Raw genomic sequence first — 16,177 nt, 5'->3', positions numbered from 1 at the left:
GTTTCAATGTTACCTCTTCCAGAAGTCTTTCTATACCCCAAACCTAGGTAGATGCTCCCTCGGCATCCTCCACCTCTCAGCTGGCTGTAATGCCTATTAACTTAAGGGCATCTCTGCCCTCAAGGGCAGCCATGGAGCTGTCTTGGCTCACCATTGTATCCTGTGTCTACACAGTGTTGAGCACATGGTGAGTGCTCAACAAATATAATCAACGACTGCACTGAAGGATCTGAGTTGGTAAAAAAGTAATTAGCTCCAGACCAATCAACTGACAACCAGCAGAACCTACTGAGTGATGTTATGGAAGGAGAGACCCACCTGGAGTCAGAAAAACTAGGCTCTGGTTCCATCATGTACTGGCCATATTGCCTTAAATACATCACTTTTTTCACTGATAGTAAAAATACTACAAATAGCTACCATTTAGAGAACTTCAACATTATGCTAAGTGCTTTTAGCTGTGTTACCACATTTAATCCTCACAGTGTATCTGCAATGAGTTTAATTTTTTTTCAATCTCTTTTTAATGATTAGGAAACCGAGGTTCAGAGCGATGAAGTGATTTTTCCCAAAGCACACGACAGCCAACAAATGGCAAAGCCAAGATCTCCAAAATTCATGCTTTCCTGATAGTACTACACTGATTTTCACCTCAGTTTTTCATCTATAAAATGGGGATACAGGAATGTCTGTGTGGCCTGACAAGGCTGTTGTAAGTAAAGCTCCAATGCAATTAACGAATGTAGAAGCAGCCTGTAAATCTAGAGCGCCATTCAAAGGTAAGGAAAATAATATGTAATAAGCATCTACCATGGGCCCACACAAAACAAGCAGATGGTTTCTACCCACATTGAGCTTTCAAGCCAATTGTAAAGGAAAGCTATGTGAACAGGAAAACTAGGAACACACATCAATAAACTGATTTAAGGAAGCCTTTAGGAAGAGCACACAACACAGGCTCAACTGTCAGACCAGCAGTGGGTGTACTGCTTGGGCTGTGCAAGGCTGGCTCTTTTGTCCACCAGCCACGCAGCAACACAGCCAGAGGTATTTTGTTAAAGCATACTGCAATTTTTTTTTCTTAATTAAAAAATGTTCTTTTTTTTTTTTGGCCGTGCTGCATGGCATGTAGAATCTTAGTTCCCTGACCACGGATCGAACCCATGCCTCTTGCAGTGGAAGTGCAGAGTCCTAACCACTGGACCACCAGGGAACTCCTAAAAAATGGACATTTTACAAGTCAGATTTACTGAAGTATAATTTACTTACAGTAAATTCACTCTTTTTGGGTATACAGCTTGATGAGTTTTGATAAACATATATAGTTGTGTAACCACCAATTAAGAGACAGAATATTTTCTATCACCTCCAAAAGTTCCCTTGTTACCCCCTTGTAGTCAATCTCTCTCTCCTACCATCCCTAGAAACTAGTGATGTGATTTCTGTCCCTATCGTTTTGCTTTTTCCAGAATGCAGAGGAATCTTTTTAATACATAAGTCAGGTCAAGTCGTCCTGTGTTTTAAGCCCCCATGGCATTCAGAATGAAACCCAAATGCCTCTCCGTGGGTTGCACGGTGGCTCCTCCCTGCCTCTTTAATCCCGTTTCGCGTTACTTTTCCTTCCCTGTGGTCCGGGCTCCCTGGCTGCCTTTTTGCTCATTTCTGCCTTAGGAGGCTTTGCATCTGCTCTTCCCTCTTCCTCGGCTCTTTCCTGACCAGCTTTCTTTCCCTCATCGCCTCTCACCACTCCCCACTGTTTGATCCCTATTTCTTCCTTTAGAACATGAAATGACCTTGCTCATTCATTTACTTGTTTACTGTCTATCCCCCTTCTCTAAAGCTGTAAGGTCCTTAAAATAAGCAGGGAGCTTGTAGGTCTTATTAAGAGCTCCGTTCCTAGAAACTTAGAATAACGCCAACCCATGGTTGGGCTTCCATTGGGATTCACAGAATGAACACACGTGTGCCAAAGAAGTAGGGACTAGTGAGGTCCACGTAGTTGAAACTCTAAGAAGATTCAAAGAAGAAACAGGCCTTATATTGCATGCACATGGGGGAAAAAAAAGGGTAGGAGGACTGGCCACAACTCCGAACCAGGGTCTCCCTACTGCCATTCTACCATCCCTTCCCCAAAGTCCCCAATGATGGGGCCACAGAGTGCCTGGGACACAGAGCCGGGGCCTCTCCCATCCTGGCCCTCTGGAGCCGTCAGGCTTGTTTCTCTCCTGAGGCCTGGGTCCCTTCAACTCTTCTTTGCCCACCTGGCTGGAGCTCCCACACACAGCCAGCTCAGGCTCACGGGCCTTCTTTCTCCTATCCATGTGAATTCAGAGAGGCAGGGGGAGCCCAGGGGTTATTCTGTCTTGCACTCTTCCCCAGGGAAGAGCCACACAGGACGCTGGTCTTGTAAATCCTGAGAGATTATGAGACAAATTCCTGCCTCGCAGGGCCCCACGCGCTCAGCGAAGGGTACACGTGGACACGACATGCACTGGTGTCCACAGTTCCCTGAGCTGATGTCCCAGTTTTCTCTCTCAATTAGCACTAGAGTTCTGAAAGCTTAATTTTGTTATAATTTATTATCTCAGTTGGGGGTGGCCAAGGGAGAAGGCGGGGAATTCCTTTGCCACGAGAACATCTGTTTTGCTGGATAGCAAAACTTAAATTATGACCTCAAGACTTGAGCAGAAGCTTATAGCTCGTTCGGTCCAGTCTCCTAATTTTATATGTAAAGATACTAAATCCTAGAGAAGTTAAGGAACTTGCCTGGGGCCACCAAGCTAAATAGGGACAGAGCTGGGGTAGAACTCAAGTTTCCTTAATCCCAGTTCAGCCTTATCTCCACCTTAAAATGTTCTTGAATTTGGCTTTTATCCCTTCCCCTCCACTGAAACTGCTCTTTTAAAGGCCACTAATAGCCTCAATCACCAAAATACAATAGCCTTTTCTTAGTCCTCATCTAACTGGACAATGCCACGGAACAGAACCCTCTCGCCACACAAAACTTCCTGAAGCACACGTGGCAGGGCCTCCTCTTGTGCCTCTGACCTCCAGCCCCTTTTCCCAGTTGGAGCTACCTCTGGGTCTATCGAAGGCAGGCTCCCCTGCCTCACCTCCACAATGTGGGGGTGGAATCCTTCCTTGAGACCCCTTCTCTTCATCTGCATTCCCACCCCAGGGGCACTGCATCCACTGACTCTCATGGTCTTATCACACAGGGCAGCCAAGAGTCCCCTACTCTCCTTCCAGCCCCGACCTCTCTTCCCCAAGAAAACCACTGAACATTGTGAACACAGAAGTTATCCTACAAGGACTGGAAATTCGTGCTTGCGGTCTGACTTGCCGTCTTCCCTCTGCTACTCCTCTCCCTGCTCTTATGCTTCCGAACTTGACGGCATAACTAAACTCCAAAATCCAGGTTCAAAACTGGGAGGACTCTTCTGATCTGCTCTTTTCTCCCCATATTCAACTAGACACCAGGTCTCACTTATTCTGCCTCTAAAATCTCTCCCCCATCCAATTCCTCATTGCCTTTCGTAGCAATCCTCTAGTGCAGACTACAGAAATCTCTCTCTGCTCTTGAGCCTCTTCTCTGGTCTCCCTCTTCAAGCTCTCCTGACTTGGCACTCTACTACCCTACCACGTAGGGAGGAGTTTAGTGCACCCTACCATGTATTCACAGTGTGTACCCCGTAGCGAAATGCTCAGGGAAGGCTACAATCCAGCTCCACTCTTCCTTTCCACACTTCTCATATTCCCACAAACCCCAACTCTTCAGTTACATAAGACTGTCCACTACCCCATGACGGTGCCCTGCATGTTTGAGTCTTGCTTTTGTGCTTCAGCTCATACTGTTTCATCTTCCTGGAAGTCCTTACCCATTTTTAAGATGATTTTGGTTGTAAAGGAGAGAATTCCAGCTCAAATTAGTTTATGTGAAAGAAGGGATTTATTGGTTCATGTAACTGTTCAGTGCATAGAGCCAGCTTCAGAGAATACAATAATTATCATCAAAGGTCTTTCTGGAAACCCCTCTCTCTCTTCCCCCCATTCCCTCATCCCCCGAAGTCTCTCCCACAATAGGTAAACTTCCTTCCTGCACAGAGTAATGGAGATGTGGAAACATGGCCACAGATAGCTCCGGGCTTTCATCAATCCAACCCAGTGAGGACCTTTCTGGGATCCCAGATGAAGAGCTCCTTTCTCATAGTAACTATAAAATCCCAGAGAAGGACTCTGCTCAACCTGGACTGAGTCACACCACATCCCCTGGAAAGATCACTATGGCCAGGGGAATGGGAATTTGTGAATGGCAAGGCCTGGGTCACATGCCCATTTCTATTTTCAAGCAGCAGGGGTAGTCATGGCAGCCCCACGGGGACAGCCTGGAATGAGGGAATCTGGGCAGAGTAGAACAACCCAGTTCCACTGAACTCTCATTTCTCCACCTTCTGCCTCCAGGCTTAATCCTGAGCCCTTGTCCAAATCAAATTCCAGTTTTGCCTCTTCTGTGCACTGATTGTCTCCCCCAACTGATCCAACTCTGAGGGCAGGAATTGGATTCCTATGTGATCAGTATAAGGCTTCACGCAAAGTTTCAGTCTGCAATTACTATGTCCAATTATTTCTTTGTGAAGTCATTGCCTGATTCCCCTGGGACTGACTTGCCCACCACCGAATCTCCAAGCACCTAGAACAGTGCCTAACACATAACAGGTGCTAGATAAATACTGAGTAAATGAATGAGTGGTTTGAATAGAACAAAGGTTACCAGCCTTTGGTGTTTGGTAAATGAGCTCAGCTGCTTTTTAATTCTTCCCACTTCACAGAGAAGAATAAACGATAAGGCAAGAACTCCAACTTCTTGTCCCCACCATCCCACCCCCAAATTTCTGTACACACACCCCATGCTTATGGCCTTCCTGTCAGTCTCAGGGGAGGAGATGCACATTCATGTCCAGATTAAGCTGCCCATCCATACTCTGCACCCCCTCCTCCCTGCCCATCCTCCTGGGGCTCTGCTCTTTCTACCACTTCCTCTTTCCTATACCTTCCGCATCTCCCTCTGTCTGGACTCTTTCTTTATGGCTTCTCAGTGGATCCAAGTCCCCGCATGGGAGCCAAATGAGGTCAAATAAATCCTCCCTGAGCCCTCCCCCCTTCTCCCCTCTTCCTTCTACAGTTCCAGTTTCTTTTCCAGGAGACTCCATTTGTGGCCTCAACTTCCTTAATCCCACATGCTTAACCCCACTGCAGTTTGGCTTTTCTCCCGTCCCTCTATTGAAACTGCTCTTGCCAAGGTTGCCAACAAGTTTCCAGACCCAGTGGTCACCTGCCAGTCTTCATTTTATTTGACTCTTGCAGTATCCGACTCAACTACTTCCTCGCCTTCTTGAAATTCTTTCCTTCCTTGGCTCCCATGATGCTGCTCTGCCTTGGATTTTCTTTTCCGCCTCTTAGCTCACTCCTTCTTGGTTTCCATCACAGGCTCCCCTCCCTAGATGTTTCTCAGTTCCTGGAGCTGTGGGGTGGCGGGGGAGATGCATCCTCTGCCTTCTCTCCCCTTCTCACTTAGCCTGGTGAGATTCCCAGCTTTCAAGGCTCTCACTGCCCATGAGCACCAAAGAATTCCAAGTTGACCCTTCTCCCCAGGTGCATCCTATCTCCTCATCCACATATCCAACTGCCTGCCAGGGATCTCCACTTGGGTGATCCACAAGAATCATGACCAAACATGACCAAAATAAGTCAGCATTCTTCTCCTCAAGCCTTCCCTCTTCCTCCTGCATTTCTCTATCTCAGGGAACGGCACTACCATCCCACCAGTGGCCCAAACCAGGATTCCTGGACTCATTTTTGTCTACATCCTTTAAAATGTAGTTCCTCCTCAATGCCATTCCAGTTGATCATCAAAAAAATTCAATTATTGCACCGCCCAAATAGCTCTTAAATCTATCTCCTTTTCCCACCTCCCACTACCACCACTTTAGTTTAGTTCTTAATCTTTTCCCACCTGGATCACAGAAATAACTTTCCATCTGGTCGCCCAACCTCAGAACCTGACTCCTCCAGTCCACATAGGTGATCTTCCTAACGCACAAAGTGATCCTGCCAACCCATTTCCTTAAAATTCTCTGGTTCTTGAAAGTTCTCATCACAAGGTAAAAAATTTTAACTATGTATGGTGATGGATGTTAACTAGATTTACTGTGGTGATCATTTTGCAATATATACAAATACCGAATCCTCTCACTGTACACCTGAAACTAATATAATGTTATGTCAGTTATACTTGAATTTTTAAAAAACCGTTTGGTGGCATCTCATTATACTCAGAATAAAATCCAAAGTCTTTGGCACAATAACAAGGCCCTTCACGACTGGGTCTCTGTCTCATCTTTTATCCTCCATCTCTTGACACTCCTTTTATATACTGTGTTCTAATCAAACCAAATTACTTCACATTCCCAGCATGTTCCATGTGGTGACATATCTCAGTGCCTTCTTACATGTTGGTTCCTCTGTCTGGCATTCCTTTTCTCCACCTGCCAACTACCATTCATATTTAAGACTCAGCCCACGTGTCATTTCTCTTGGCCAATGTTCCTGCCTAGAGAAGGCGCCCTCTGTTCTCCCACAGCCCCATGGCAGTTCCTGCTCTGAGGTGTAAGTGTCTTTTACACATACCTCCCATTAGGCTGAGTTCCTCAAGAGCAGGGACTAAGACCTTCCTCCCTACTTCCATGGCATCATGTATATGTCTAGCTCACACTAGGTGCTCAGTAAATGCTTATGGGTGAGCAGATGGATTAATGGATGGATGGCTGAATGGATGGATATCCTACTATCCTGTCTTTCCCAAGTCTTCTCCGACCACTTCCTTCCACCAAAGCCTAAACCTCCAGTGGCAGCTCCTCTCTGTTGCCACCTACTAATGGCCCACACTTCTGAGGCAGGAATGGAAAATGATTCCAGGAGCTGTCCAGATGGTGATTAGGGACCACTCCGGCGTCAGAATCAATGTGATACATGATGGTGACCACCACCTCCACCTCCAGAAGGAACCCGGCCCCAACCAACCACTTGATCTTCTCTCAGCCACTGACCTCAATCAAGGCTTGTGCCATACTGTTTGCTGATGGGTACTGGGTCCTGTCCTGCCAGCTCTCTATTGCCCACACTAGTGGTGGTCTAGTAAGAACTGTGTGGTGTTAGAATGGAAAGGACATAGGTTTTGGAATTAGGCAAATCATGATCTCAATACATTGCTGTCACTTACTAAGCTGTGTGACGTTAAGTTACACAGTTAACCTAACTTCTCTGAGCCTCACTTCCTCATCTGTAAGATGGAATTGATGACTGTATTTCCTCATAGGTTGATGAGAAGAAACAAATGAGGATAACAGATGGGATTGAAAATGATGAACACAGTCTATGACCATCAAAGGCTTTCAATATTATTATTCCATCTTTTGTAGAAATGAGTTTGCATTCTTTGTGCACCTCAGTTCTTTCTCTCTTTTCTTCAATGAACATTTATTAAGCACCTCCTTTGTGCCAGACATTGGGCTCAGTGCTGTATGATGAGCAAAAATAAGCCACCATTCCTGCTTTAGGGAGACCTGGTAGGGAGGGGGCACCCAGACTAGCAAGAGAGACAGATACATAAACACCTAATTAATTTACACTGTGTAATAAATATTAGTGCTCTAAGACTCTGGAGGCAGGTGGCCCAGGTTGATTTTACAGCATGGGGAAGTTGTTCCCATAAGTAACAATTTTCCACAGAAAACCTATCTGTTGGCTAAGTCATCAGCAGGGAATCCAGGGTAAATTCTTGGTGATGCAGTCCTATCCTTAAATATATTATCTCCCTTTCCTCTATTTTTGGTTGAGAAATCAAGCGAGCAGGGGGACAAATTCAAGGCACCGACTATTAGCCTTGCAGGATTTTATTTTACTTTAATTTTTTGGTGCTATGAAAAGCACAATGTTTTTCCTCTTTTCTGTAAAGAAAATTAGAACTAAAGATGGCTCAGCAGATAAAAGCTGTGGGCGGTAAATACTCCCACTATTCCCCCCTGCATTTCAGGCTTCTAGGTTTCTCTTTGCATTTACTGAGCTAGAATCCTGAAAGAGGCCTGAGGAATTCTAGCTCATATCCTAAGTAAGAGATGAAAAGACTGAGGCTCAGAGGGGCTAAACGACTTGCCCAAAGTCAAGTTAGAGAAGGAGCCAAAATTAAAACACAGCTCACCTGAGCCTCCCCTTTAACTATTCTGCAAATCTCCCAACTCCCTGGATCCTATGCACCTGAACCCGGGCAAGTGCCTTCCTGTCTATGTAGCCCTCCCATCCAGGGGGGAAGTCAGGGCTGTCTCCATTTCTAAGCATCCTGGAAGCCACAGACAAACCACTTCTTCTTTTAACATGTCACTGGGTCCCTCCTCCCAGAAACATCCTGTTTCTCAATCACAGGATACTTTCAGATCCTCCTCTTTGGTTTGAGAAGCACATCTGCATGAAAAGTTTGGTTAGAGGTGGTTTTCTCTAAATGCCTCTCAGGACTTTCCTGGCTGAGAAAGCTTTGTGGTTGAGGTTGCTATTCTGCAATTATCTTGGCCTTAAAAGGGCTTTCATGGGTACCCCCTACCCCCTCAGGAGGGAGCCAGAATTGATTCTTCTATGTTTAGAACTTCGCATCAAAGACCTCAAGAATCTGAACATGAAGGTAATTCCCAATTTCACAGCTCACTTAGAACAGGAAAGGAGCTTGGGGTAGCCCTGGGCCAACTACTCCAGGAAACGGAGCCCCCAGAGCAGCAGGGGCAGAGCCACCTATCTCGACTCCTGGTCCAGTGCTCTCTCCCACTCTCTGTAATATCACTCCAACCTCCTGGGCTGAAGCAGCTGCGCCATCAAAAATGTCATATCACTTATGACAACACAGTTAGTTATATAACTGATGCTGCAGAGCAGGCAAGGGGAAGAAGCCCTGAGCACGAACCACAGCGCCCCGCTTCTGGCTCTCAGGCAACCTAAGGCCCACATACTTGAGAACTCCATATGGGAAGGGAACACCCACTAATCAATCAAAGGAATCACAACTGTAGCTGACATGTGTAAAATGATTTCTAGAAAACTGTTAAAAGGGCATTGCATATATTACATCAGTTAATATTCACAAGCCTGTTAGGTATTTTTATTATCAGCCCCATTTTACAGGCAAGGAAACTGAGGCACAAGAAAGTAACTTGTTTAAGGGCACACTTCTAGTTAGTGGTAGAGTCAAGATTTAAAGCCAAGCAGCCTGGTTACAGAGCCCAAGCTGCTAACTGCCTCTCAGTTTTAAAAGCACGCTAAACGGCTTCTCCCAATAGGAATCCACCTATCTCTTTGAACCAGTAACAGGTCACTGCTCCTTTCTCTCCTTCCTCCGCTATGCTAATGACTGATTTCTCAGGAGGTTTCTTTCCTAACCAGTATTGTGCATAAATGAGAAACATAGAATCATATAAGAATGTGATACCGGTTTGAACAAATTCTTAGAATGCAGTTTGAGCACCTTCAAGTTTTTTATGATGATGCAGTCAATAAAGTGAGGTGAAGTGCTCTTCTTACAGCATCTGCTAACCATTTTAAAATCCATGTAGTATGTACGTAAACATACACATACGTGCACATCTTAAAAATTTTTTCAAAATCAAAAGTTGTTCTTTGCTAGTGTCATATTTTGGGGTAATTCTTTCCAAAATGTTTTTTTCAGTTTGAAATCACCTCCTCACCAAGCTTGTCTACTGTCTTTCAGATCAAAATGTGCTCTTGCGATAATGGTCCGTCTAGCTTTGTAAGACATGAGAGACTTAGAACACCCTGGGAGAGAGGCAACCAAGTCCCTGCATCCAGATTGACTGAGCACATGTCAGAAAAATATGACCTTATTCTACTCATATTAAATCTCCAGTATTAACAGTGAGAAGCTGAAAAACATAAGTGATCCTGTCCTATCTTTAGCAGGTGTGGCTAAGATGCATGATATAATCTGGGGAGTTCCAAGTGCTAAAAAAACAAGACAGTCCTCTGACTCTGGGCACTATAAATCTAATCTAGCCCCACACAGAGACTAGAAATTCTGGATTCCTCTGGAGTCTTGTCAATCCTGCATGAAGCTTCATCCATTTAATCTCATCAGCAACAACCCTTTCAATAAGCACACGGGTTCGATTTCAGAATCCAACAGGTGACTGAGGTTCAAGAATTCCACAGCTGATTCCTGAGGCGATCAGGTGGACTGTTTGCTACTCTTCTGGCAGGAAGGTCTGCTGGTATTTACAGCTCAGTGAACAGTAAGGAGGGAGAGAGCACCATCCATCAGCAAAGGAGAACTCATCTGCTACTTGATCTGACATTCTGTTTGCACTCACACTGTCTCCAGAGAGCAAGGTGCATCCCTTTGAATAAACATGGAGACAGGAGGAAAGGGAGGGGGAGCAAAGCAGCCAAAGAGATGACTGCAGAAACAAGTAGTCCACAGATCGAGGAGCTCTCAGTGGAGCGCTGCCCCAACATGGGGCCGTTTGGGGATGTGCAGGAAACGCCCTTTCAGACGACTGTACTTTTACTGAGTAATGGCTGCAAGTTGCTGTTCAACTCCTCTCACGCCTGCCACTTAGCAGGTGCCAAACAGCAGTGTGCTGAATGAACACAGGCTTGCCCTGAACCTAAGCCAAAGACTAAACACCCTAATTACAAAGTCAGGGTCAGCTGGTAGGAGGAAACCACCAGCTTTTAGCAATCTTAAGATTGTCTTCCCTGTCTGGTAGGGTCTCTCCTTGGACTCCAATCCTACTGGAAGGGCTGGGATATTTGTATGAGCAATGGTGTCTTCACCAAATCCTTAAATTTTGTTTTACCAGTGGCACTGAGCAAGCACCTTGGAAAGGAACACACATCCAAAGTGCTCCACTTTACTGTGTTCACTTATATAAAGCCTACCAGCTAGCAAGCCATGCCTCAATTGCCACCTTCGGACTCTCTAGCTCCCTAAAAATTCACTTAATGCTCCAGAGACAACAGATAGCCTGAATATGACATCACAGAAAACTCAACATCTCAAATGAGGACAAACTGTGGTGTCCATAGCAACTCCACAGTTCATTTTACATTTTCATCAGGTAGACGGTCCAAGTAGTTGTCACTATTTGCTCAGAATGGGAAGTCACTTAAAGTGATTCTGTTGATTCCATATATAATGCCCTAAGAGATTTCTTTGAGAGGGTTTTGGTGATTAAATAAAATTAACACTTGCTGTTAAAATTTTGATTAATTGGAATAAAAGAGTCCCCTGATTGACTGCAAAAAAGATGAGGCTGTATCACAGGTGAGGTCAGGAGCTCCTAACAACCAAAATTATTTAAAATGTCACACATAAAACGTCACTGATTACTCATGGTATGTGTAAAATTATATTCTGCCGTCTCAATGATCATTGTTTATTTCTCAGTACGGAAATGTTCTGGATTGTCTGACACAGAGCTCCCAAACACTAGTTCACAATCCATACACAAAGGAAAAAAAACCTAGCAAGCTATTTTCAAATGAAAATTTTAATAAAGTATTAAGAATCGTGCTTTTCAAATGACAGTCTAACATGTAGCCCTCTTAATGGATGCAAGTTTCCCACTGCAACATGTTTCAAGCAAAAGAATGTCAAAGGTCAGTTTCCCTGCCATGTTCCTAGTCTGGTATGGGTGTTAATACTTTGTTCTAAACAGCATCTGCCAGCCAGGCCTTTGTAATATAATTTCAGTTACTACAGGCATATATGGAAGCCCCGTCCGTCTTCTAATCAGCACGCCATAATGTGGATAAGAATGTATACTGAATGGAGTGGCTCTTTGCTCTTCTGGAAATGCTGATTAAAAAGGATCTGGAGATGTCTCAATATCAATATTCTTCCTCTCAATGCAACAGGCTGGGCTATTAAACCCCAGTCCCCATTAGGAAGTCATCAAGTTCTCACAGGACATCACTCACAGAGAACGCTCTAATTTCATCTGCCTGGGTGAAATAAAAGAGCATCCTGATTAACTCGTAAGTATGGTCTGATAGGTTGTTAACCAATCGTACTGGCCAGGCAAGTCCAAAATTGCGTTCTGTAAATGCCACCTAGATTTTCAGGGCCAGCCCCACCCATAGTACAGTTCGCCTAATTCAAGTGACTCTCACCCAAGTGGCAATCTGGAAAATCACCTCTTCAAGGGAAGGCTCAAAAGAATTTGTCACTAGGATACAGTGACACCAATCCCACATTTTGTGGTTAATAAAACAAGTCCTGCATCCAGCTTGGCACAAGGCCCTGATCTGATTTATTTCAAGCCAAGCTGGAGGGCTCACAGGAAAAGCTGCTATTCATGAATGCTTCAGGATAGGACACTAGGGTCCCTTGTGGCAAAATTAACATGGGCCAGAAATCTTTCTGTCTCATCTTTTGAGCAAACTTAACTCATTTCCTAAAGAGAACTGGTGTATTTTTAAAAATATACTAACAGTTTTACCTACAAAATCTCAATTTTGCCTGTTATTTTTCTCCAAAAAGGCGTCCTGTCAGGTGATAAAGGGAGGAGTGCAGGGAAAAGAGAGAAAGTGCCAGGACGCCTGATTTAACCATCTGAAATATCTAACGCTTGATTTCCCCCCCCCCTCCTCTGTGTAACCAAATATGAGACGCAGAAGACTTTCCCGGAGAAGTCTAAATACAGCCTTCATTTAAGATTTTCTGCCCCAGTACATAATTAGGAAATTTCATTCTAAAATGGCACGCCTATCTCCTTGGAGAGCGTGCCTCTGTTTGAATAAAAAAGGCGAGGTATCCTTCAGGATACTCAGTATATATTTTTAAACTTCTTATTAAATCAACCTAAGTTATGGAGCTTGTTCAGGAAAAGCAGGTAAGGAGGTGCTTTGGCAGATGCAAAGTTAATTTCCAGACTCTAGCATACACCCCGCTTCCATCCCCGCTTCCCTCAACCGAGCGTTTCCGAATGCCTTCGGCCTCCTTCGAAGAGGCTCGGCTCTCTCCGCCGAGGTCCCGGCTCGGCTCCGAACACTGCCGAGTCCCTCCGAGCCTCGCGCCCAGCCTGCGCCGAGCCGAGCCGAGCGCCACCAAGCTGAGCCTCCTCGACTTTTCCAGCCTCGTCTGGGCGCTGTCCACCACTCGCAGCGCCTGAAACCTCACCCAGCTCCGGTGCCTGGGGCTTCTACTGGGCTGCAAGCCTGCCACTGCAGATTACAGAGTTCTGAAGTTTTGAAACGTCCCCTTTAGGGAGAAAGGGGTGGTGCTGCTTGCACTTACCGACCTGCAAGGGCTCCAGGCAGATGCAACATGCACCTTGTTGCAACGAGCAATTCCCCAGGCCCCGCCTTCCCATCCATTTGGGTTGCACAAGCTTCAAAGAAGCCCCAGGCCAAATTACCCGTGGATAATTTGGGTGCGGCAAGCCAAGGGGCCTCTGCACAGAAAGCCCCAGGGAGCTCTCGAACAAAAATAAGAACACGTCAAGCAGACGGGAGAAATTGTCTCCGAGTCGCTACTCCCTACCATCATGGCGCCGCCTAGAACCCGCTTGTCATGCCTGTTACACATGCAAGATTTTTTTGCATCTTGGTTCTGAAACCGCAAGCATGCTTCGTCTCCCACCCACCTTTCTGCGAAATGGGTTTTTACTTTCCATTGTTTTCCTACGGGATGCAATAACTTCGGCTATTCTGTCAAGTTGAAAAATAATCATTTTTGTTTACTGCACAGCAACCCCTAATTAGGAGCTGTGTGTGCACGAAGGTGTCACAGCAAAGCGACGTGGAATCCTCGCTAAAAGGTCTTAACGAACTCCTCCGTCCCGAACCGAGAGGCCAACGGAAGCAGCGGGGCTAGGAGGCCCAAGGGCGCACACCCCTTTCCTAAGGTCACCCCCTCCCCAAGGAAAGCTGCCTGTGGGCTCACCAGGAACTGCTAACCAGGAGTGGATGGGGCAAGAATCAAGCCTGGGAGTAGGAAGGAGGGGCAAGGCTCCTTACTGAGAAAGTGTGGAAGGGAAGGAATATCCCATTTTGTTTTAATTTTCAACCATCACTCAAATCCACCCCCAGCTAATTAGGAGGGGAAACTGATACCTAAGGCAGAAGGGGGTGGTGCAGCAAGTGGGGCCTGAAATCCGCATTGTGGGTAGATTACATGGAACACAGCCTATGCAGAGTGTAAATAAATACATTGATAAAGGCCATAGAGTGAACGAAAACTGCCAGTGTCAGGAGAGCAAAGGCTGGGAGGATGGGGGAGAAAGGCGGGGGAGCAGCAAGGAGCGGGCATTCAGCCTCACAGCCAGCGTCCTCCTTCCACCTCTACCTTGGATACACCTGTGCCAGCCACATTCGCTTGAACACCCACCCCCTCCCCTACCACACGCCCCTTCCCCTAACCTCCGTCCTTTGGGGGTGGGGAGGAGGGGCTGAAACCACAGCCTCTAATTCAGCACCAAATCCATGAACAGCAGACACTTGATACTCCACCCCAGCCTAGGGCTGGGTCCCCTCCATGTTTTAGCCAAGTTCAAAAATCACTGCCCCAGGAGAAGAGTAGGGGGAAGTGGGATTATGGATATGGAGTAGGGGGTGGAGGAAGGAGAAGAGAGAAATAGAGACAGAATGATACAGAGACACAGAGATAGAAATAGACGCAGCGACACACAGGAAACACCACACAATCAAGAGTAATGATCATAATCATGCCAATAATGTGATGTTCTGATCAATATGGCGGACACTGTCATTCATACAACTACAGGCGCTCCCCTTCCCTCCACCTCAGCCCGGAGAAAAAAACACCCACCCTGGGAGTTGGGGTGGAGGACCCAGAACCAACGTAGGGCCTGGGGGAGGGGAGTCAAATCAGGTGTGTGTATGCGTGTGCGTGTGTGCACTAATTAAAAACCGGGCCTGGAGAGCAAATGTGAAGTGAGTAAGGTAGTAAAAATTATTAAAAAATTATACTTAATAAAAGTACAAATCCCAATGCCACAGGGACTTACTTCATCTGCTTCACAATGGTGCTTTTTCCAGATTCTCCAGCCCCTGTTGGGACAGACAGGGGGGAAAATTTGGTGAGTGTCAGCTTAGGGGACCGGGGTGGGGGGTTGGGGGGTAAGGCATGCGAGGGAGTGGGCGATCCTGGGCACATGGTGGTGCCAACTAGGGGACCAGGTCTCCCCAGGAGCGAGTGGAGGGGGGACTGGTGGGGGGGTGCAGAGTGGCCAGGGTCGGGGGATGGGGGTGGCAGTCCCGGTCCTTACCCAGCAGGAGTAATTTCACGTCTTTGGCGGCGCTGATGCCATCCTCTTTGAGGTTTTTCTCAATCGCCTTGCTCCGCTCGAGGGCGGCTCGCTCCTCTGCGCTCAGAGTACATCCCATGGTGGCCCCTTCCCTGCCACAGCCCGCACGACTCGGCTGGCACGGCTCCCCGGCTCGGCGCGCCCCCCACCCCCCCAGAAAGCAGAGCCTGGGCTCAAAGGGGAAAAAATCACGATAGCCTCCCCTTGGCTGAAAACAAAAATGTCGGGAAAGCAGAACCCCCAAAAAAGACAGCCTCTAACAAGATTCCAGCCGCGGAGACTCGCGGCAGCTGGCGGGGCTCTGGGGGTGTCGAGGCGAGGGTGTCCGGGGTCTGGGGTTCCGGAGCCGAGGGAGGAGACGCCCGCGGTCCGAGGAGGCGCGAGCTGCAGGCACTGAGGCTTGTGCACGACCCAAAATAAATAAAATAATAGTCGAGGCAGGAATCGCAGCCGGAGCCGGCGGAGGGTGGGGTGGGGGGCAGGGTGGGTCCTTCTGCCGCTGCTGCCGGAGGAGGAGGCGGCGCGGGGTGTGGAGGGAGTGAGTTAGGGGGTGCTGCTAGTGTATTTGCATCGCTGTTCCTCAGCCGTCGGTGCGTCCGCGGCGCCTTCGCCGACCCCCGCGCGCTGGGCAGGGCTGGGCAAGGGGCCGGGCCGGGGGGCAGGTCTCTAGCGGGAGACGGCGTCTCTGTTTCCCAGAGCTAGCATCGCTCGGTGGAGCCTACCGAAGAGAAAGGGAGAGCGCGACGGAGCCGCGGGCAGCCGGGAGCTCGAGGGGGAGCGAGAGAGGAGAG

At 47.1% G+C, this 16,177-nt stretch overlaps 1 protein-coding gene across 2 annotated transcripts in view; it reads right to left on the bottom strand.

The window, feature by feature from the left end:
- The window catches only part of LOC113627302 (guanine nucleotide-binding protein G(o) subunit alpha), a 161,236-nt gene extending 145,073 nt beyond the window's left edge, over positions 1-16,163 (bottom strand). Inside the window, exons 1-2 of one of the 2 annotated variants that reach the window (XM_027119859.1) lie at positions 15,348-16,163; positions 15,087-15,129 (exon numbers count right to left, since the gene is read on the bottom strand). In XM_027119859.1, coding sequence (XP_026975660.1) covers positions 15,087-15,129; positions 15,348-15,465 — 161 coding nt within the window. In that variant the 5' untranslated portion in view covers positions 15,466-16,163. The remainder of the gene's footprint in view (positions 1-15,086; positions 15,130-15,347) is intronic. The other variant, XM_027119858.1, reaches the window with a different exon arrangement.
- Positions 16,164-16,177: the final 14 nt, after the last annotated feature.

The sequence above is a fragment of the Aethalodelphis obliquidens genome, unplaced genomic scaffold (assembly GCF_003676395.1).
Source record: "Aethalodelphis obliquidens isolate GAN/ISIS:26980383/991018 unplaced genomic scaffold, ASM367639v1 scaffold20, whole genome shotgun sequence".
Taxonomy (NCBI): Eukaryota; Metazoa; Chordata; class Mammalia; order Artiodactyla; family Delphinidae; genus Aethalodelphis; species Aethalodelphis obliquidens.
This window is presented reverse-complemented; position numbering and strand designations above follow the sequence as displayed.